This window comes from Macrotis lagotis, chromosome 1 (assembly GCF_037893015.1).
Source record: "Macrotis lagotis isolate mMagLag1 chromosome 1, bilby.v1.9.chrom.fasta, whole genome shotgun sequence".
Lineage (NCBI taxonomy): Eukaryota > Metazoa > Chordata > Mammalia > Peramelemorphia > Peramelidae > Macrotis > Macrotis lagotis.
Genome location: NC_133658.1, coordinates 576419147 through 576441635, shown reverse-complemented (window position 1 = coordinate 576441635; position 22489 = coordinate 576419147). Strand labels below are relative to the sequence as shown.

Here is a 22489-nt window from a genome sequence, read left to right as displayed (position 1 = left end):
TGAAAGAATAATGAGAATTTATGTAGGTAGAAAAGTTAAATCGAAGTTCCTCACCTTTTCCTGTATTTTCTTCTTGCATCCATCACAAAAAAAAAAAAAATTGCAGCAACTGGGGCAAAGCAGACAAGCCCTTTTAAGAGAGGAGTTTGGGATTTACAAAACAGTCAAAAGGGAAAGTAACCTACTTCTGGGACATCAGAACATTCATGTTTAATGGGCCCCTACCAAAATTAAAATTAGATAGTGATTTTCTATTTTTTTTAGAAGCAAGAGGACAAATGATATTTTAAAATATTACTTATTTTTTAAATTATCCTTTATGCTAAATTTGGTTTCAACAAAATGAGTTGCTTTATTTTAGGCCAAATTTTCCTTTGACTTTGAAGTACTATGGTGATTTCATTTTTTTACAAACCAAAGTCTTTTTTAAAATTATAAAAGCACGGGGTGGCTAGGTGGCATAGTAGATAAAGCACCGGCCCTGGAGTCAGGAGTACCTGGGTTCAAATCCAGTCTCAAACACTTAATAATTACCTAGCTGTGTGGCCTTGGGCAAGCCACTTAACCCCGTTTGCCTTGCAAAAAAAAAAAGACCTAAAAAAATTATTAAAGCACTAAGAACAATCTAAATTTTGAATTTAATTTGAATTTAATTATTTATTCTTTTTTTGCATTGCAATTATTGCATATTGTTGCAAGGTAACTCAACAAAATGGTCAGTCTCCCAGTCAGGAAGGCTTAAATTTAAGTCCCATCCCTGACACATCCTGGCTGTGTGATCTGGGCAGATCAACTCACCTCTCAGTGCTCTAAACAGTTCTCTAGGACTAAAAGTTGTAGAGCAATTGTTGATCTGCCTCAGAAGAGGAAATTCCTCTTTGAGGAGCTCCTTCCATGTACAAATTCAGAGGTCGTACCAAAAAAGGAAAGAACAATTGTTGCATTATTATCTTGGGACCTTAATCTATAAGAATCATCTATCTATAAGTTTAGTTTCTTTCCCTTCCCTTCTTCTTTCATTTAGCTATCTTGGGCCAATCTGGAGCCTCTTAGTTGCTACTTATCTTTTCTCTTTAACTGTCTTTGTGTATGATGTATATCTTTGTGTGTGCAAATTCCTAGAATATCTGCTACCTTCATAATAATATGTATTGATTGTAATATAGATTGAAGAGCTGGAGAAGTTCCTTGGAATTCATTTAACCACCCCCTTGTTTTCTAGAAGTATTAAGTTTAGTGTTAGGTGAAGTTACTTGTCTGAAGTCACAAAGTGGCAGTGACATATCTAGCACTAAAGCGTGACTTTTGACCCCTTATGAGATGTTCTTTCCATCACACAACCTGCCTGTGTACTTAGTAGATTTGGGTTAGAGAAGACTTCCTAATCAAATTGCCTATGCCAGTATTTCCATGTGAGTATTCAACTTGACTTGGGCAAGAAACAGATACCAGTAGCAGCTACAATTTCACCAATGTTCTTTTGGTTCCTTGTTCTCAGAATTGTCCTTGATACTTCTTCACTAGCTCTGGGTCTGAGAATGATGTTGTTTCTAGAAAAAGTTAACTGTAAAACTATCTGTTACCTCCCTCAGCTATCCCATAATTCCAATGAGCAGACTTGGGAGAGAGGCCCTAAAGTATAAGACCTCTGCTATTATTGGCATGGGGTCTAGGGGGTGGATGCTCAGAGAACCTGAAACTGCAGCTCTGCCAAATGTTAAAGCAGCAGTCTGTGGGAAGGTATCAGATTGTCTAGGAACTTGGATGGGAGAAAAATATCATTTTTGTTTCAGTATAATTGGTTCCCCCTTATAATCCTGTTTATTTTATTTTATGCATTTAAAAGCATTATTCTGAGAAATCCATAGATTTTTTCACCAGACTACCAGAGAGTTCTGTGATACCAAAAAAAAGTTAAAAAAAAAAGCCCAACTCTACCCTGTACTAGAGGGAAAATTAATAGCTATCTTAATATGTGATAATTACTGGTTAGTCAATCCATGTATGTCTGGCTACATGAAGGATATAACTTAAGGTAAGCTAGCTATGTATGTATGTATATATGTGTTTGGTTATGGTTATGCTTATTTGAATTTGGGTAAGGTTTATATAAATTGTATATATGTTTACTTGTAAATTTGTAGACTCATCTACATAGGTGTACATATGCATAAATTTATGTGATGAACAGCTTTGCATATGAATTTGAGAATGCCTTTCAATCCCATGTCCTTCTATAAATAACACATTATCACAAGTATGGATGAGAACTAGAGAGGAAATCTGTGGGACTGAATGTAGACATATAGGAGTTTTTATGTTTCTCTCTGGCCTGATATGTATTCTCTTATTGGTTCTCCAACTGACTTATTCCTTTAATCTTTCCTTTCTGCTTAGAAGTGCTAAAACCTTGATCTTTGAGGACAAATCTCCTTGAAGATGTAATTTAGTTTTTCACTGTTTTTCACTATATTGGAGTTTTTAAAAGTAGTTCCTGGTAGTATATTTCTTTCTGGGAAACTATTGGGAGGAGGGAATGTGTTTGAGGCTCTGATTTTTGAGATCAGTATTGACAGGAATATGTTCATATTAGCTTAGTGAGAATGATTTTTATCTTGGAGTAGATTTTGTTTTTTGTTTGTTTTTTTTCCTAAGACACTTGGAGTTAAGGGACTTGCCCAGGGTCACACAGCTAAATTAGTCTTAAGTATCTGGAGTCACATTTGAACTCAGGTCCTCCTGACTCCAAGACCAGGACAGCACTTAGCTGCCCCTAAAATGAATATTATCTTAATGAGATACTGATTACTTGGATCTACTTATACTACCCTAAACACATTGATCTTCTTAAGTTTTACATTCTTTTCCTCTAGAATAGTCATAAATGGCCATGAACTAGCCTATGAACTTTTAGAAACACCTTAAAATGCAAAATAATTACTATTGACATGAGCATCCTTGTCACCCAGAATTGAAATACTCCTCAGTACATTTTTTTCTTTAAAACAGCACATTTTCCAGAATAAATATTCCTAATTTTGCTTCTGAAATATGCATTGCTTCTTCCCTTGTTGTTACTTATTTTTTTTTTTAGTTTTTTTTTGCAAGGCAAATGGGGTTAAGTGGCTTGCCCAAGGCCACACAGCTAGGTAATTATTGAGTGTCTGAGACCGGATTTGAACCCAGGTAGGTACTCCTGACTCCGGCGGGCCGGTGCTTTATCCACTACGCCACCTAGCCTCCCCTGTTGTTACTTATTTTGAAAAATTATTTCAAATGGATTTTAAATCCCAGAAGATATCACAACAGAAACATGTTAACTGGTTGTTGTTTTTTTAAAGATTGACTGAACAAAGATTCCAAGATGGTAAATATTTGGATTGTTGGAGAAGGCTTATCCAACTGATCCAAAAAGTTAAGATGTTCTAATTCAGTACTGACTTTCTCCCATTTTAGGGGAAATAAATACTGCTATAAGGCAGTGACTAAAAAGCAATAGGTGGAGGCAGCTACTTGGCACAATGGATAGAGTACCAGCCCTGGAGTCAGGAGGACCTGAGTTCAAATGTGACCTCAGACACTTAATAACTGCCTAGCTATGGGCAGTCACTTAATCTTGCCTTAAATTGCTTTAAATAAATAAAAAATTTACATTAAATTTTAAAAAAAGCAATAGGTTGAAAAATGGTATGGGAGGTGGAGTGAAGACCCAAGTTCAACTTTGATAGAATATATGGAATAATTCCCTCTGTCTGCTATTGAACACTAGTGCTGTTTTTCTCAAAAATATTTTCATTGATTTTAAAAGTATTCACACAAAACTCTGGGTTCAGAACTTCAATTTACCAACCATTAATATTAGATTTCCCTGGGGGTAGGTAGGTGGCGCAGTGGATAGAGCACCGGCCCTGGAGTCAGGAGTACCTGAGTTCAAATCCAGCCTCAGACAATAATTACATAGCTGTGTAGCCTTGGGTAAGCCACTTAACCCTCGTTGCCTTGCAAAAGAACCTTAAAAAAAAAAAGATTCAATTTCCCATTTAAACTTCCTCACATCTAGTTGTCCGTCTTTTTTAAATTATCTTTTACTTCTATAATGGCAATTTTAGTATGACAGAATTCCCAAGGGGTTGAATTGCTTGTGACAAGCCTGTTGGCCTTTTTGATCTGGGGACATTTCTTCCTACCTCATCTATTTGTCCCCATCTGTTTGGGGACTCCCCAGGTACTCTCACAGATGTTTTGAAAAATGTAAAGCATATATCATTCATGTTTGGATTTTATATGAATGTAGACAGAATTGAGAAGCAGAGCTGTGTGGTGGATAGAGAACAGTGCTGAGGAGTCTAGAAGACCTGAGTTCAAGTTCTACCTGATACATACTGGGAGTGTGACCCTGTGAAAGACATTAACCTCCCAATGCCCCCAGGCAGCTCTCCAAGAGTATAAATTGCAGAACAGTTGAAGAGCTGTATTTGTAGAGGTTGCTTACCAGGAATTTCCTACACCAATTAAATTATCATCTGGAGTAAACTGTGATAATAATAAATAAATAGATCAAAGGTCTGATCTCCACAACACATCTTAATTATTTAGTTCTACCACTGTGTCACAAAGAGAAGAAAAAGAAAGATGAGAGGAGGGAAAGGATAACACTGGGAAGCATGCCTAACGGCCCCCTTTAGATGTCTCCTACTCCTCCTTTAGCCACCTTTCTCTGCTCAAAATAAGAGAAAATGATATCGAAAGAATAGGATAGAAAGAAGGGAAAGAATGAATGCCATGTATTCAGAGGAAAAAACATGAACTATAAAAGGCAGGGTGAGGAAGAGGGGAAAAGAAGTTAGAGGAAGGAAAGAGGAATGAAAAAGGCAAATTCTATAGAAACAAAATAGGTCTTTTTCTTCCTCCAGCCTTTGATTATTATAGTTCGCCAGAAATTCCGCATTTTTAAGACTGACTTTCTTGCCTTTTTTCTTCTTCTAATGATAAATATAATTGACTCAGCAAAATCTTCTGTACTATATAAAGTTTAAATTTGTTTAAAAATTTGATTTCTTATGGTCTTGAAACCTAAGAATATTTTTAAAAATGTTTTTGTTTCCTTTTTTTTTTTGCTTTTTTCTTTTAGTTGATGGAAGCTCATGCCAGCAGAGAGAAAGTAATAAAAAATTGCATAGCTCAGACTTCAGCAGTAGTAAAGACCCTTCGAGAACAGAGAGAGAAGGATTTGAATGACTTAACATTATTAAAACAAATTAGAAAAGAGCAGACAAAGGTAAGTAGAAGCTCACTCATTTTTTTCTTTTTTGAGTTAATACATTTTAATTTCCATTAACAGCTATCAGCATTCAGGTAAATGGGGAAAAAAGAAGTCTTTAAACTCACAAACATTGAAAACAACTAAATAGTATAAAAAGTAAGTATTAGTAACTGTATGTAAAGTTATATTTCTGATATTCATATATCATGTAAAGCAGTGATTCTCAAAATGTGGTATGGTGATCCCTTGCATTCCCAGCTTTGCTTTAAGAAATGTATGAAGTCAAAACTATTTTCATGATAATAATGAGAAATTCTAATTTGTTAAATGATAAATGTCAATAGCTATTACCCACATAAACAAAAACTTTTGAGGAAGTCTATAATAATTTTTAAGAGTATAAAGGGGTCTTGAGACTCAAGAGTTTCAGAACTGCTTATCTCAAGAAATAGGAAACTGTGTATTTTAACTTTAACAAGTAGGTAACAAAGTAGCTATGTGTTTTTAACATGAATTTTATTGTTATTTACTGTTGCCTACATAGTTGGTTGTCACTATGTATTATATTCTTTTGGTTCTTTGCTTTGAATAGCTTTATACCAGTCTGACTGTATTAAGTTTTTCATATTTATTATTTCTAGAGCAATTGCATAGATATTATAATTTGTTCAACTTTTCCCCTAATTATGGGTGCATAATTTGTTTTCAATTTTTTTGCCTTCAAAAATAGACCTGATAGACTGGCCAATATGACCAGAAAGGATGATGATCATTGTTGGAAGGGTTGTGGGAAATCTGGGACACTATTACATTGTTAGTGGAACTGTGAACTCATCCAACCTTTCTGGAGAGAAATTTGGAACTACACCCAAAGGGCAACAAAAATGTGCATACCCTTTGATCCAGCAATATCACTACTGGGTCTGAAAAAGGGTAGAAACATCACTTGTACAAAAATATTCATAGCAGCCCTGTTTGTGGTGACAAAGAATTAGAAATCAATTAAATGTCCTTCAATTGGGGAATGGCTTAGCAGACTGTGGTATATGTATGTCATGGAACACTATTGTTCTATTAGAAACCAGGAGGGATGGGAATTCAGGGAAGCCTGGAGGGATTTGCATGAACTGATGCTGAGTGAAATGAGCAGGATCAGGAAAACATTGTACACCCTAACAGCAACATGGGGGTGATGATCAACCTTGATGAACTTGCTCATTTTATTAGTGCAACAATCAGGGACAATTTGGGGCTGTCTGCAATGGAGAATATCATCTGTATCCAGACAAAGAACTGTGGAGTTTGAACAAAGACCAAGGACTATTCCCTTTAATTTAGGAAAAAAAGCTGACATCTTATTGTCTGATCTGCTATCTCTTATACTTCATGTTTCTTCCTTAAGGATATGATTTCTCTCTCATCACATTCAATTGGGATCAATGTATATCATGGAAACAATGTAAAGACTGGCAAATTTCCTTCTGGGGGGGGTAGGGGTGGGGGAGGAAGTTAAGATTAGGGGAAAAATATAAAACTCAAATAAAATCTTTATAATTAAAAAAATAGACCTGACAGAACCATCTTTATACAGATTTATCTTTTCCCCCTATGTATTATATCTTTAAGAGATTAAAATTAGTAATGGGGTTGGGCAGTCAGAGTAGAAACATTTTTGTAATTTGTGGTACAATTCCATATTTCTGAAAAAAACTGATATTGTTCATAGCATTATATCAGCAGGCAGATTTTTGCACAAACATCAGCACTGAATTTTCTCTTTTACTCTCTTTGCCAATTTGGTGAATATAAGGCTTAATATCGTAAGAGTTTTATATTTACATTTTTCCAGTTATTGATGCACTTAGATTTAGTAATTTTTAAAATAAATATTATTTTGTTAATAATATATTATTTTTTCCAACTACATAGAAAGATAATCTTTAACACTCACCCTTTTGCAAAATCTTGAGTTCCACATTTATCCTCTTCCCTTCCTCCTCTCCCTGACACTGAGCAGTCTAACATAGTCTATACATGTATAACTATGTCAAGCACACCTTAATATTAATCATTCTGTGAAAGAACAATCAGAACATAAGGGAAAAAGAAAGCCAGGAGAGGGAAAAACAATTAATCAAATTTTAAAAATTGAAATTAGTATGCCCTTGGACCTCATTCAGACCTCACAGTTCCCCTTCTGGACATGAATGGCATCCTCCCATCACAAGTCCCTTAGAATTGTCTTTGATCGTTGTACTGCTGAGAAGAGCAAGTCCATCACAATTGAATGTCACACAATGATGCTGGCTATGTATGCAAAATTTTTGAATTATTATTATTATTATCATTATCATTGTCATTATCATTATTATTATTTATAAGACAGTGAGGTTAAGTGATTTGCCCAGGGTCATACAGCTAGCGAATTGTCTGAGGCTGGATTTGAACTCCAGGGCTGGTGTTCAATCCACTACAACATCTAGCTGCCCCAGTTTTTCTGTTGTTTTTTTTTTAAAGAAATTTTTTTCAAAAGTCAATTTCTAATGCAGAAATGTTTCTTAAAATTGAAAAGTTTTTAATATTTTATAGAATCCTAAAGCTGAAAGGTACCATGTCTATTCCCTAGGCATTTTGCCTAATTCTTGATTTTTGGTCACAGCTCTTTATCTAGGATTCTTAATCTCTTTTTTGGTTTAGCTCAGGCCTACCTAGAATGGAAGATCAGCTAGTTTCTTGTAATGTTATTGATTTGAAGAGTTTCCCAGATATCTGGAAATATATTAAGATAGTTAGGGTCCCTATTGCAACCTCAAGCATGCCAGCATTTTTTTAAATACTTATATCACGGGGTGGCTAGGTGGCGCAGTGGATAAAGCACTGGCCCTGGAATCAGGTGTACCTGGGTTCAAATCTGGTCTCAAACACTTAATAATTGCCTAGCTGTGTGGCCTTGAGCAAGCCACTTAACCCCGTTTGCCTTGCAAAAAACCTAAAAAAAAAAATACTGATATCACATAGGCTTGCTTCATCCCCTTAGTGATAGAGAATGTCAGATAACCTAATCATGCTGAAACAACTAAGCATGCTATTTGTTAATTGGGAGCAGCTAGCTTTATTTCAGTGATGTATGAAATCTGATCTATTACTAGAACAAAATACTTTTGCAATGTCTTAATTTATTTTGTAATTTTGCTTTGCTTTCCTTTAAGGAACTAAAATTTTATTAGTTTATGGTGAGAAAATTCTTTGACCATTACAGATTAATAATTCCTTTGCAACTAAAACTTATAGGGTTGCCTGGGCACTGAGAGATTAAATGACCTGCCTATGAATCCGGAGCCAGTATGTGTCAGAGGAAGGACTTGAACCCAGTTATTCTTTTCCCCAGGCTGGCTCTCTCTCCATTATACCATCCTGCCTCTTCTGAAGTTCTCAACAGTTTTCTAGTTTTTAATGTGCAATTGTCTACCATTCCATTTTTCTTCAGAGACACAGTGTCATTCTAGAGATATTCTGATGATGAATAGATTCAGTAATTGCTATATAAGAATTTTACCCAGGTATAGTGGTATAGTACAAAGAGGCTTCCTAGGAGTTGCCCCAGTTAGATTTCTTCCTAATGGTTTGATCATGGAAATTTCAAAATCTTGAGTCAGTTTTTTCCTTAATATGTTGAAATTATATTATCATTTAAGTGATATTTGCCCTTTTAAATTAAAGAAACTTACCAAGTTCTGGATGTTTACAGCTTTTCATCTGTATGGTAGGTCTTTGCTTTGACTTTGCCTTGTGCAGACAGGGCTGTAGTGGCTTTCCTTTAGAACTCTTCTTACTTTGTGGTGATGTACATGTGATCTAGTTCCTCCAGTAATATTTCAGTCAGTTTACTGGTTGTTGGCCACTGTTTGAGATATTTAAGGATCTCAGGGTAATGGAATATAACAGTCAAACATCTAGTAGGATACCAGCTATTCCACCAACTTGTATGCAGGATGGTTTTCTTTTTTTTTTTTCTCAACCATGTTGTGTTACAAAAGAAAGGACAAAGAAAAGTAAAATTAATAAAGTATACTTCTATCTGTATTCAGATTTCATTCTTTCCCTTTGGAGAATTTTTCATTTTGGAATTTTGAAATTTTTCATTTTGGAATTTTCTTGAACATTGTGTTGCTTAGAATCATTAGGTCATTCACAGTTAGTCATAGTATAGTAGTGCTGTTACTATGTACATTGTTCTCCAGTAACTCAGAGTTGTTTGAATTTGCATTTCTAACCAATAGTGATTTAGAGCATTTTTTCATATGACTAAAGTTAATTGTGATTTCTGATTCTGAAAGCTGCCTATTCATATTCCTTTGATCAGATATTTATTGCTCTGCCTGGTTTAAATCAATTCCACAAAGATTTCTCCTTTCTTTCCCCCCCCCCCCCCAGGTACCACCTGGCATCCCTGCCTCCACTTTCCTTCTTTCTTTTATGGGTCATCTCTTCATTTACATTGTAAGCTCTGTGAGGACAAAGGCTGTCTTTTTATGAAATATGTCTCTAGTTTATCACATGAGGACCTGCCATATAGTAGACCCTCGGTTGTACATTGATTGGATTGTTTTGAAGAGCTGTGATTGACTAGAGATAAGAACCAGAAATGTTTTCAGGATAGGAGAGGAATAGAATTCAATGGGATCAGTAGTTAGGTACACATGAGGTTACAAAATCTTAGACATCAGTTATGGGCATTCCCTCATAAAGATTTCATACCCAAAGATAGGTGCCAGAGACAATTGCTACTCCTATCAATAATGTGTGAAGACATGTGACACCCTTAAACTTTGATAATTTCCAGAAGAAAGAAATAAGGATGAAAGATTCTGAGAGACTTATTTTAACATGGGCCCTTTCTTCTGCTGAAATTAGTTCAAGAAGGTTTTTAAAAGATACTTTTTTTGGTCATCATCATTATCATCCTTGCATTTCTGCTAGAAGTATAATTTTCCTACAGTGGATTTTCTTTTTTGTTTTTTATTAAAGATATTATTTGAGTTTTACAATTTTCCCCCAATCTTACTTCCCCCACCCCACCCCCACTCCACGGAAAGCAATCTGTCAGTCTTTACTTTGTTTCCATGTTGTACATTGATCCAAATTGAATGTGATGAGATAGTAATGGTATCCTTAAGGAAGAGACAAAAAGTCTTAAGAGATAACAAGATCAGACAATAAGATATCTGTTTTTTTTTCCCCTAAATTAAAGGGAATAGTCCTTGAACTTTGTTCAAACTCCATGGCTCTTTATCTGGATACAGATGGCACTCTCCTTACAATGGGTTTTCTTGTGGAAAATTTTCCTGGTGTCCACCTGCCTGGTCCTTGTTTATTTCAGATTGTGGACTGTCCCCTGGGATCATCTAGCTTAGGGGTACTTTTGTGCAAACATATTTATGTGTACATGATTAAATCATATAGTGATAGGAAGAGTACCAGACACAAGGCAGAAGGTATGGATTTGAGTCATAAATCTTAAAATTTATTGACATGCAACCATAGACAAGTCAGTTCATTTCTGATCTGGTTTCCATATTTGATAATGAGGATACTTACACAATCTACCTTATAGACTCATTGTGAAAAAACTTTTTGTCAGCTTTAAAACATCAAATGCAAAGAAGCTTTTAATATGAAAATTTCCAAGTGGGAGGCAGCATGCTGTAGTGGGGGGGGGGGGGAGGGAAATCACTAGTCTGGAAGTCCAGGAACCTAGTTTTTATTTTTACTTTTTGCAAGGCAATGAGGTTAAGTGGCTTGCCCAAGGCCACACAGCTAGGTAATTATTAAGTGTCTGAGGTCGGATTTGAACTCAGGTTCTCCTGACTCCAGGTTCAGTGCTTTATCCACTGTGCCATGTAGCTGCCCCCGAACCTAGTTTTTATTCCTTCTACCAAGTATTTGTGTGGAGGCAAATGATTTCACATTTGGATCTCTGTTTCCTCATCATTAAAATGATAGCTACACTGTATATTTTCTACAGTCCTGTCCAGCTCTAGCTTTGTGAATATTTGAAAAAAGTAAGTGAATAGACAAGAGGGAGCTTGGATTGGTGAGCAAAGGATACTGATTGTAGAAATGTGCAGAAGATGTTATTTAAAAACTTTTTTAAACAATCCGTTCAGTTTAATGCCTCTAGGTTTAACCTAAACAAAACTTAGAGTTTCTTTGTGTTCAAGACTGCCCCATTGGGCCACTGTTCAAATTCCTTTTGACCTAGACCTCTATTCACTGGGAACTTCATTGTATGTGATGAGTAGGTGACATATTACAAGTTACACATTACCCACTTTTACACATTACCTTCTGGTCAATGATTAATTGAACAGAGTAATGTGTTCCTTTAAAATGTTATTGATCTTGTCCATAGCTCAAACCAGTTAAAAGATTTAAACAAAGGATTGTGTTGACTTATGTCTCCCTCACCCCTAAGTAATTTTCTACCTTCAATTTTAAGGAAGAAATGTTTATTTTTAATTTTTTTTTCTCCTGGTCTCTTTTTACCAACACTTCCCCTACTCCAACACCAGAAACAGCAACTGCTTCCATCAAAACTATTGTAGGAAAGAGGGAGAGGGTCAAAAGGAACTTTTTTTGTTGATAGTTAAAGGGAAAAGGTTTAAGGCACTATTAACAAATATTCAATTACCTTTCCCTAAATCAGGGCCTCCCAACTTTATCAGTAATGGGCTATATAATGAGATGTCAGTGTTGATCCAACCATTCTGGGAAAGTTTTGTAACATGGGTTAAAAAGTTACTAAATTATTCATACCCTTTGATCCATTGCTCTCACTAATGGGTTTTTGCTATCAGAAAACTACTGGCAACTAAAAGAGATCACATTCAATAGCAACATTAGACTTCTATATATGAACCTTTGATCTCAATATGAATGCTCCCTCTAGTGGTGCAGAGAGTATCCCATTCCATCTTTATTTGTAATAGCAAAAGCAAACAAAAACCTTTGAAACAAAATAATGTACCTCTAAATTGGAGAATTACTAAAATTGTGATATACAGATATAATAGAATATCATATGACACAATGTGATAAATATGAATTATTCAGAGAACTTTGAGAAGACACTTGGGTAACATGGAATGAAGAAAGCAGAGGCAAAATAACACTTTAAGTGAAGGCAACACTAAATGGCAACAAACTTCAAAACTAATGCTGTGAAGAACACTAAAACCAAATTATGATAGGTAAAGCACTCATCTTCTCCATTAAATAGTAACCTACAAAAATGGAATGTGATATACTATCAGTCATTGACCCTATTTTTAGGGAGTTTTACTTATTAGTTTGAGGGATATACTTTGTATGTTTGCATGTCTGTCATTTAAAATTAATTTGTATTGATCTTTACACCATATAATCAGAAAATAGCTTCATGAACTTAATTAAATGATTACATTTGACCTGTATAGTAATTCATAATTAATCCAAACTTGCTAACATGGCACCTTGTCATGTTACTTAGTGGATATTGCAAACAAAGCTGCCCACTTGGTTTTATTTTAATTGCTGCATTTATCAGGTGAGGTACATTTGATTCCAAAACCTTGACCTTGTATTCATTGCATTAATCTTACAGTATACCAACTTCATCATGGCCATAGCATCATGATCATTACTTGTATGATTTCTCCTGTCCATTTTGGTCATAAAATGTCTGCTAAAAGGGAGGAAATTGTATTAGTAAATATGATAAAGTTAACTAGATAATATGAACACTTGATTTGGGTGTTTGAATTTTAGCTTTTATGACTTCATATAACCTTGCTTTTCTTTCCTACAGTTGAAATGGATGCAGTCAGAACTGAATGTTGAAGAAGTAGTAAATGACCGAAGCTGGAAGGTACCACACTATAGAGTCTTTGCTCTGCTTACTCAGTTTTGTTTGTTTTTGTTTGTTGACAGATGTTCTCTATTTAACCTGGCATGATCCCAAGACAGGGGAAATGAACTAACCACTCTGAAACAGCAAAACCAGAGAGAGAGAGAGACATTGAAGAATAAGAGCCTTGTTGCTCTGAGAATTTGAACAAAAATCTGTCATTTGGAGGAAAATTAGTTTCTTTGCTAATTTTCCATCTTTGTCAACATCTTAATAGAGTCAGTATCATTTAGGATTTGAATGTGAACAAGTCCTAAAACTTATTTTATAGCAGTGGTTATGTATCAAAGATATAAAGTTATATTCTAGATTCATTATCTCTCTTGGACTGGGGAGGTGTTGCTTGTGTGGTAATTTTTTTGGCGAGGGAGGAGACATGGGATAGGTTCTTCTATCTTACCTAGATTAGGACAGCAACCATCCCTGATTCTAACTGAATAGCTGATAAGCATTGAAGTTTGACCCACACTATTTCATATCTGAGTTTCTTCCTTAGGCAGCTTCTGGGGTTTCCCCATATTCATTCTGACCTGATGTGTACATGATGGACATTAGCTACCTTTGCAGCTCAGAACTTCCAGATCCCAGTACACCAGCTTCTAGCCCCACATCAGGGTATACCTCCACCCTTGCATTTCTGAAATTCTTTACACAAATATAAATTTTAGTTAATATTTATTTAACTATGGAGTCACCTTTTCATGTCTTCTTAAATTCCAGTATATTTAATTACAAAACTTTTTGTCAGAAATTTTCTAGGTTCAGAGTAATACCAGTTTAAACCACTTCTTACTAAAGTTCTGAAATGGTTTTTGTTAATTTCTCAGTCAAAACTTTCTCCAGTATTAGAGCAACTAATTTTTTTTTTGCAAGGCAATGGGGTTAAGTGGCTTGACCAAGGCCACACAGCTAGGTAATTATTAAGTGTCTAAGGTCAGATTTGAACTCAGGTACTCCTGACTCCAGGGCTGGTGCTTTATCCACTATGCCACCTAGCTGCCCCATAACAACTAATTTTTACCAACATTATCAGAAAGGGGCTAGAGCAGTGGACTTGGGAGTGAGAAGACCTGATTTTAGTCCTGTCTCTTTTCTTATTAGCTGTGTGAACCTTGAATGAATCATTTAACCTTTTTCTATCTCAAGTTTCATAGACCTTTCTCAGAATAATCTTTTTTTTAAGGGTTTGTTGTTTTTTTTTTTTTTGCAAGGCAAATGGGGTTAAGTGGCTTGCCCAAGGCCACACAGCTAGGTAATTATTAAGTGTCTGAGACCAGACTTGAACCCAGGTACTCCTGACTCCAAGGCCGGTGCTTTATCCACTATGCCACCTAGCCGCCCCTGAATAATCTTTTTCAATACATAAAATAAAATAAATAGTATTACCAAGGAAATGAATGATATTATGGGCACTGAAATAGTTGTTGTTGTAATGTTTAAAAAACAAGTTGACAGACAAACCCTCAATAATAAATACTAGAATAAATGATCTCTGATTTATATTTCTAATAGTCTATGATTAAATAGCTAAAGATTGGGAAAAATATATTTTTCTTAAACTACAATATCACATCATAATTCTTGTATGTTATGGATAAGAAGGAAATTAAGAGTACTATAATCCCTACCTCCTGTTTACATTTCCATTTTTATTGTTCCACTTCTTCCCTTCAGTGTGCCCAATGCTTTACTCAGTACATGAACATTTTTTAAGGAACTGTTCTATGCTAAGTACTAGGATACAATGAAAGGCAAAAACCATTCCCTTCTCTAGGTACTCACAGACTGATGGGGCAATAATGTGCAAATAATTATGTACAGATAAGTTTATATAGGACACGTTACAGAAAATCACTTGAGAGAGGGTCCTGGAAGTGGGGGAAGGGGGGGGGCGGGGGGATAGGGGGTAGGAGAATCGTAAAAGGTTTTTTTGTAGAAGGTAGAATTTTTAGCTGGTACTTGAAGGGAAGCCAAGGAGACCAGGAGGCAGAGATGAAAGAGAAAAATCCCAGGCATGGGACAGCCAGAGAAAATGTTCAAAATTAGAAAATGGAGGACCTTGTCTGAGAAGGCAGTGCTGCTGCATCTCAGGGTAAGGAGACTAGAAAGGTAAGAGGAGACCAGGTGAGGAAGGGCTTTTATCACCAGATAGAGGATCTTATATTTGATCTTGGAAGTGATAGGGAGTATTGGACCTTTTTGTGTAGGGAAGTGACATGGTTATTTGTGCTCTAGGGAGCGCACTTGTCAAGGATGTAGGTCATGCACTAGCTGTTTTTCTTGTGCTTTCCTGTCCCTCTCCTTTTACTGTTGAATCCTTCTCTTTACATTCCATACTCCTGACATTTCTTGCCCCATTAGCTTATGCTGTACTCCAGAACTAGTGTCCCTTGATTATCTTTGTCATCAAAAATACCTCCCGAAATTTTCATTTATAAATAATCATTATTACCCCATTGGCATATTGTCTAAAGTTAGGAAATGCATAAAAAAATTGTAATAATAAAATTTCTTTATTGTTAACATGATAGGCTAAAAAAATCCCTTTTTCTTTTTAAAAATTTAAGATTGTACAAGTACTCATGTAGTTATATATAAATAATGTCTTTTCTGAGTTGACTGCTAAATAATTAACTGAAAAAATATACTTTAAAGGATTTCATGTTTATAAAGATTAATTGTAGCTTTATCAGCCAAATACTACAAATATAGAGCATTACTCAGGACCTAGAAGTACACTAGTATCAAATTATACCATGTAGTACCATTCAATCCACTTGTATTCTTTCTGAAAGTAAAAAACTGGCCTTTCACTTAATCTGAAATGATAGGAACTATGATAACCAAGTTAGTGCTTATCAACAGATACCATCCTCGAAGAAAATAGTTACATGAGAAAAATGAAACCTCCTAGTATCAAAAATTCTTTATATTAATTTTAATTTACACTAATATTCTACTTCATTGTATGAACTCTTTAGACTATATTTTTATTATGTTACTGAATAAATTGTCTATCTAGTTTTATTTTTCCTTGAAATCTTTGGCATTCATTACAATATTTCACTTGTCTGAAAAATGAGTATTATTTACTCCTTTTTGTCTGCCCCTCATTCCAACCTCAATATATTTTTTTTAAAAATGCAGTACTTCATTAACCAGTTGAAATTAATTAGGAAACTTTTTAGTATTGTTTTCCAAGAATGTGAAATTGGAGCAGGACCAAAATATTTTACTTATATTTACTTAACATTTCTTTTGATTTTGAGAACCTATTTTTTACGTAAGACAACTTAATGACTTTTGTTTTTGTTTCAACTAACTAGGTATTTAATGAACGTTGCAGAGTTCACTTCAAGCCTCCAAAGAAAGAATGAAGAAAAAAGGATATTTCTAAAGAAAACAGTCATATCCTAAGAGCTGTTCAAGACAGACACAGGAAGGGCAGGATGCTTAGAAGGATGATTTCTGAGCCAACAGACCAAGACCTTTTTGTTGATTTCAGGCCCGTTTTGCCAAGACTTCAAGTATAAATGATTCTAATAATTATGGAGAAATCAACTGCTATTTTATACTGAATCTGTGAAAAAAATGTTTTGTAACTATTAAAATAATTTTCAGATTGAGTGTACATATTTTTTATTCCTTTCCCATTTTGAAGTAAAGAATTCCCTTTAAAGAAGCATGGTCACAATTTTAGTTGCTTAAATTCAGTAACTTTTGTGTTATGCCTCTTTTATGGAGGAAATGATTAGTAGGAATGGAATGTTGAACATCTTCAGGATTTTAAGAATTTTTCTTTACCTGATATATGAACTTATCCTTTTATTTTTACAAGAATTTGCTAGTTATTAAATAGAGCAATATTTTTTTTAAGTCTTATAAAACTCAAATTACAAAATGTTCAAGCTGACAGGTCCTTGAAGATCATCAAATCCAGTTGGAGTGCCCCTGCTACTAATTTACTTTGATCTTTGGTAAGGTTATTTAAATTCTCTGTCCATTTCTTCACTTCATCATGCTATATACAAGTCAGCTGCTATTATTTTAACTTATTTTATAGGGATCAGTTCTATTTTACAGGTAAGGAAATTGAGGCTTTGAGAGGCTATAAGTGACTTCCATGAAACATTGTTTTCATATCCAGATTCTCTCTATTCTACTCGGATAAGAACATATTTTTGCCAACTGCATTATTAACTTAGAAAACCACAAACTAACATTATCTCTCTTGAATTATATTTTTATTTTTTAAAACAAGAACTAGTTCTAGCTGAATTTGATACTTTTTGCTCTGAGGTTTCTAATGTGATGCTATCTTTTCTAAAAGATTTGGAGATTGATCTGTTTTAATTATTACTTTGAATTTCTGGGTTAATACTAAAATGATGGTGGTATGGGAAGTTTATGTGACTGAAGATGAGCAATGCTTACAAGAGAGCATGAAAGGTCTCTTGTGGTGCCATGGGTCAAGCCCTCAGCTTCAGGTCATAAAGACCTAAATTCAAATGCTGCCACAAATAACTGTTAGCTATACTGGGTAAATAACCTTTTTCTACCTGTTTTCTCATTTATAAATGAAGGAATTGGACTCAAGACTCTGAGGCCCCTTCAGTTATAAAACTGTGATCTTATGAATCACTGGTATAAGGTATCAAAAGCCAAGGACAGACAAATATATAGTGAAAAGTTCTTTGTCTTGGGTATCAGGACCAGAGTTCAAATTCTATTTTTGACCCTTAACACTCTGATTTTTAAGCGATTCCCTTAACTTCCCTTGGCCTCAGTTTTGTTATTTGTTAAATGAAAGATTGGGATGGTCTCTGAAATCCCAACTCTGGAATATGCTCTCATGACACAATGGCTACTAATATACCAGTTCAATAATTTTTTTTTTATTTAAGTACCTCCTATCTGCCAAGTGCCAGTGAAACAAAGTTAAAAGCAAATGGATCACTGACCTTAGGACTTGTTATGCAAGAATAATACAGGTAAACAAAGTAATCTGGAGGAGAGAGCCACTAATATTGACAGGAATACTGTGAAGGAGTTGGCAACTTGGAAGACAAAGATTTTTAGTAAAGAAGATAAATATGGAGCCCATTATAGGCATGATAGCAACCTGGTGTAGATTTGTAGAAAATGGTATGCTAGGACTTAACAATAGCTAATATTCCTTTGGCTAAAGGAGAATAATGGGAGTCAAGGTCCCCAGAAAGATAGGTTGAATCTGCCTGGGGAGTCATTATCGATAGGCTAGAGTTTCTTAACTGATACTCTCTAGGAGAATGAGGAGCTACCGAAGGTTTTCAAGCAGGGGTGTATCTTGTAATTTTGGAGGTTTTTTTTTTAGATGAGTGGGGAAATTGTTTATTGTGGGAAGACCTGGAAGTAGGAAGACCAGATTATTAAATAGTCTTGGTAGAACATGACCTGGTTGCAGTGTGGGAGGGGGAGTAGGAAGAATTGGAGATATGTGGAAGTATACTTGACAAGATTTGACAACATTAGATATAAGTGAATATCAGAACTGTGCATCACTTGGAGCTTGAGAGCAGAGGAAGAATGGCTCCAAATTACCCTGGCTATTGATTTATTTAGTGTTCTGGTTGTTAATCATATCACACCAACATCTTCACTTCTGAGCAAGTTCTCTCAACCAGTAGGTCTTCCTGGGATGCCTTCAGGAGTGACCTTGGGAAATTTGAGGCAGATGCCAATTGGACAGCCTATTACACTGCCTCAGACAGCAACTGGTCTTTTTCTTAAGAAGGGTCACATAGAAGATGTGTGTAAAAGAAAAAACAAAAAATAACTTTTTTCAGCAAGAAAACATGTTCAATTGGAGCCAACAAATGAGAACCTTCCAAAAGTTAATATCCTCAACATCCTATCATACATAGTTGCTAAGTTTGCTATTACATTCATGTAGGAAATGAATTAGTTTAGAGTTTAAGAAGAAAACATTGATGTAGTATCAATACTTCATTATATTTCCAGGTAGGACAGTGGAAGTCCAAAGACAATTCTGCTGAATACCGATAATGGATGGGAAGAAGAAAAAGGAACCAGGAAAAAGATTTGGGAAAAATTCTAGAGGTCCAAGTAGATACATGATTGTGTGGTATAACTGACTTTGATTGAGTTAGTTTAGAGGATAATTTCATTCATGATTTAAAAGCAAGAGAAGTAAAGGGGGAACCAAAACAAAAACCAAAAAAAGTGCTTCATCCTAGGTCTCCTAGAGACAAGGTTGTTAATTGAATCTATCAAGAATTCTTAAGTTTTTCGAAATTTTTTTGTTTTCTTATTTTGGGGTTGTTTTTTTTACAGTGATGCTATGCATATATAAATTGTTCTGATCCTGCTTATTTTACTCTGGTAGATAATGTTATCCAGCTTTCTCTGAAATATTTGTTTTTAAATTTGCTTAGCTATCTCCCAGTTGTCTAAAAGGAAATCTGACACCCTCTTAGATTCTAGTTCTCCTTTTCCCCTCCCTTTAAATTACCTTTTTTCAGGATTAGGAAGTTTGTTTTGCTTACAGTTAGTCCCTCTCCAGTATTATCTGTCTCAGCACTACTTTTCTCTATCTCCACTGGTTTTCCTGTTATTTTGATGTATTTCTAAGCCAAATTTTGCATGTATTTCACTCTCCTTTGTTTATTTCAGATAAAGATAAGATAAATCCTCTTTTTGGATTTATTTCCTCATCCTCTATTTTTTTAAGGAAAAGAACCCTATGTTTATTTCAATTAAAGTTCCTTTTTTCCCCTTTATTATTTTAATTTATTTTTCTAATTACTAGCAAAGTAGTTTTCACATTCATTCATTTGCAAATTTGTGAGTACCACTTTTTCCTCTTTCCTTTCCCCTTAGGGGCAAACAATTTGTTAAAAGTTCTACTTGTACTATTCTGTTTAACATATTTCCATATTAGTCATATTATAAAAAAGAATTAGAACTAAGGAAAAAGTGAGAAAGAAAAATCATAAAAATTTTAAAAAGTGAACATAATATGCTCAGCTCTGCATTCAGATTCCATAGTTTTTTCTCTGGATGTGAATAGCATTTTCCATAACAGATGTCTCAGGGTTGTCCTTGATAGTGATTGTGCTGAGAACAACTGCATTCTTCATAGTTGATCATCTCACAGTATTATTGATGTGTATAATGTTCTCTTGATTCTGTTCACTTCATTTAGCATCAGTTTATACAAGTCTTTCTAGGCTTTTCTAAAGTCCAACTGCTCATGATTTCTTACAGAACAATAGCATTCCATAACATTCATATACCATAAATTGTTCAGCTATACCCCAATTAATTGGCATCCCCTCAATTTCCAAAATGGAACTACAAAAAGAACTATTATACTTTTGTACATGTGAGACTTTTCCCATTTTTTATGATCTCTTTGGGATTTTGCTTTAGTGGTGGTATTGCTGTATCAAAGGGTATGCACAATTTTTTTGCCCTTTGGTCATAGTTCCACATTATTCTCTAGAATGGTTGGATCATTTCCCAACTCCACCAACAGTGCAGTAGTATCCAAATTTTCTTATATCCTCTCCAAATCATTTTCCTTTTTTGTCACCTTAGTCAATCTGATAGGTATGAAGTTGTACCTAAGAGTTGTTTTAATTTGCATTTCTCTAATCAATAATGATTTGGAGCACTTTTTCATATTACTATAATTAGCTTTAATTTCTCCTGGAAACTGCACATTCATATCCTTTGGATTTATCAATTGGAGATTGACTTGTATTCTTATAAATTTGATTCCTTTCTCCATATATTTTAGAAATGAGTCCTTTAGGGGCGGCTAGGTGGCGTAGTGGATAGAGCACTGGTCCTAGAGTCAGGAGTACTTGAGTTCAAATCCGGCCTCAGACACTTAATAATTACCTAGCTGTGTGGCCTTGGGCAAGCCACTTAACCCCCTTGCCTTGCAAAAAAAAATGAGTCCTTTATCAGAAACACCAACTCAGAAAATTGTTTCCCAGCTTTCTGCATTCTTTCTACTCTTGACTGAATTGGATTTATTTGTGTAAAACTTTTTAAATTCACTATAGTCAAAATCATCCACTTTGCAATTTATAATATTTTCTCGTTTAATCATAAAATTCTCTCCTCTCCATAGATCTGACAAATAGAGTATTTCTTGTTCTTTTAATTGGTCTATTGTATCACCCTTTATGTCTGAATCCTGTACTCATTTTGACCTTATTTTGGTATAGGGAAGAGTCAGGGTCTTTTGTTTTTTTAGGTTTTTGTAAGGCGAATGGGGTTAAGTGGCTTGCCCAAGGCCACACAGCTAGGTAATTATTAAGTGTCTGAGACCGGATTTGAACCCAGGTACTCCTGACTCCAGGGCCAGTGCTCTATCCACTACGCCACCTAGCCACCCCAAGAGTCAGGGTCTTAATGATGCTAAATTCCTCACTCACCCCTTCTTTCATGTTTGTGTGTGTGTGTGTGTGTGTGTGTGTGTGTGTGTGTGTGTGTGTGTATGCTTTTGCTTACTCTGATTATAGAAATAAATTCTCTTCGCATTCAGAAATTTTCCCGTCACTTGCTTCTTTTCCTTCTCAGAAACCCTAGAACAAACCCCTCCAGAATGGACCCCAGCTACTCGCTAACTTTTTGTTCAGTTCTAGAGTGAAAGAAATCATGTTTTGATGGAGTAGGTTTATGGGAGCTGAGTAGTCTGTATCCTGTCAGATACCCATCTTGGCAGACTAGAGAATAGCATGTAAAGACAAAATACATTTCACATTTGTTTAGTTGCTAAGTACCCACAGACTCAACAATCTCCTGCTGCCGCCTCATGATTAAGTGACTAGCAATGCCAGAAGTAGAGAGGTCACTTGGTACTCACTGTCCTTTGACCTCAGCTTCTCTGAAGCCTTTCTAATTCAATCCTGCCAACTACATGAAATATCCAACACTAGAGCCAGTCTGATGCTTCAGGTTCAGAAATGAAATAAAATGGGATACTGATAGTCTTTGTAGCAGACTTACTTAGCTATTGTGAGGGAGAGATATTCCTTGTCTATTCTGGTCATATTTGTCCACTGGCTAGAAGCCTGAGGGAGCTGTTAACTTGCATTAGATTTTTTAATTCAGGCCATCAGTTCTATTAAGGCCTAGTGCAATTAAATTTAAGGCTAATATCAATACCCTTCAAAGAAATTTAGCCTAGTCTCAGTTGGATAGGTTATTGCTCTTAGCATAGGGGAGGGAGGTTGAGTGGATGGGATAAATATAAGTAAACAGAATGA

The 22489-nt window shown here is 35.2% G+C and overlaps 1 protein-coding gene across 1 annotated transcript in view; it reads left to right on the top strand.

Moving 5' to 3' along the window:
* MIX23 (mitochondrial matrix import factor 23) overlaps window positions 1–16831 on the top strand; it is a 38542-nt gene extending 21711 nt beyond the window's left edge. Inside the window, exons 3-5 of the mRNA XM_074214648.1 lie at window positions 5132–5278; window positions 13110–13169; window positions 16535–16831. Coding sequence (XP_074070749.1) covers window positions 5132–5278; window positions 13110–13169; window positions 16535–16585 — 258 coding nt within the window. The 3' untranslated portion in view covers window positions 16586–16831. The remainder of the gene's footprint in view (window positions 1–5131; window positions 5279–13109; window positions 13170–16534) is intronic.
* The last annotated feature ends 5658 nt before the right edge of the window (window positions 16832–22489 follow it).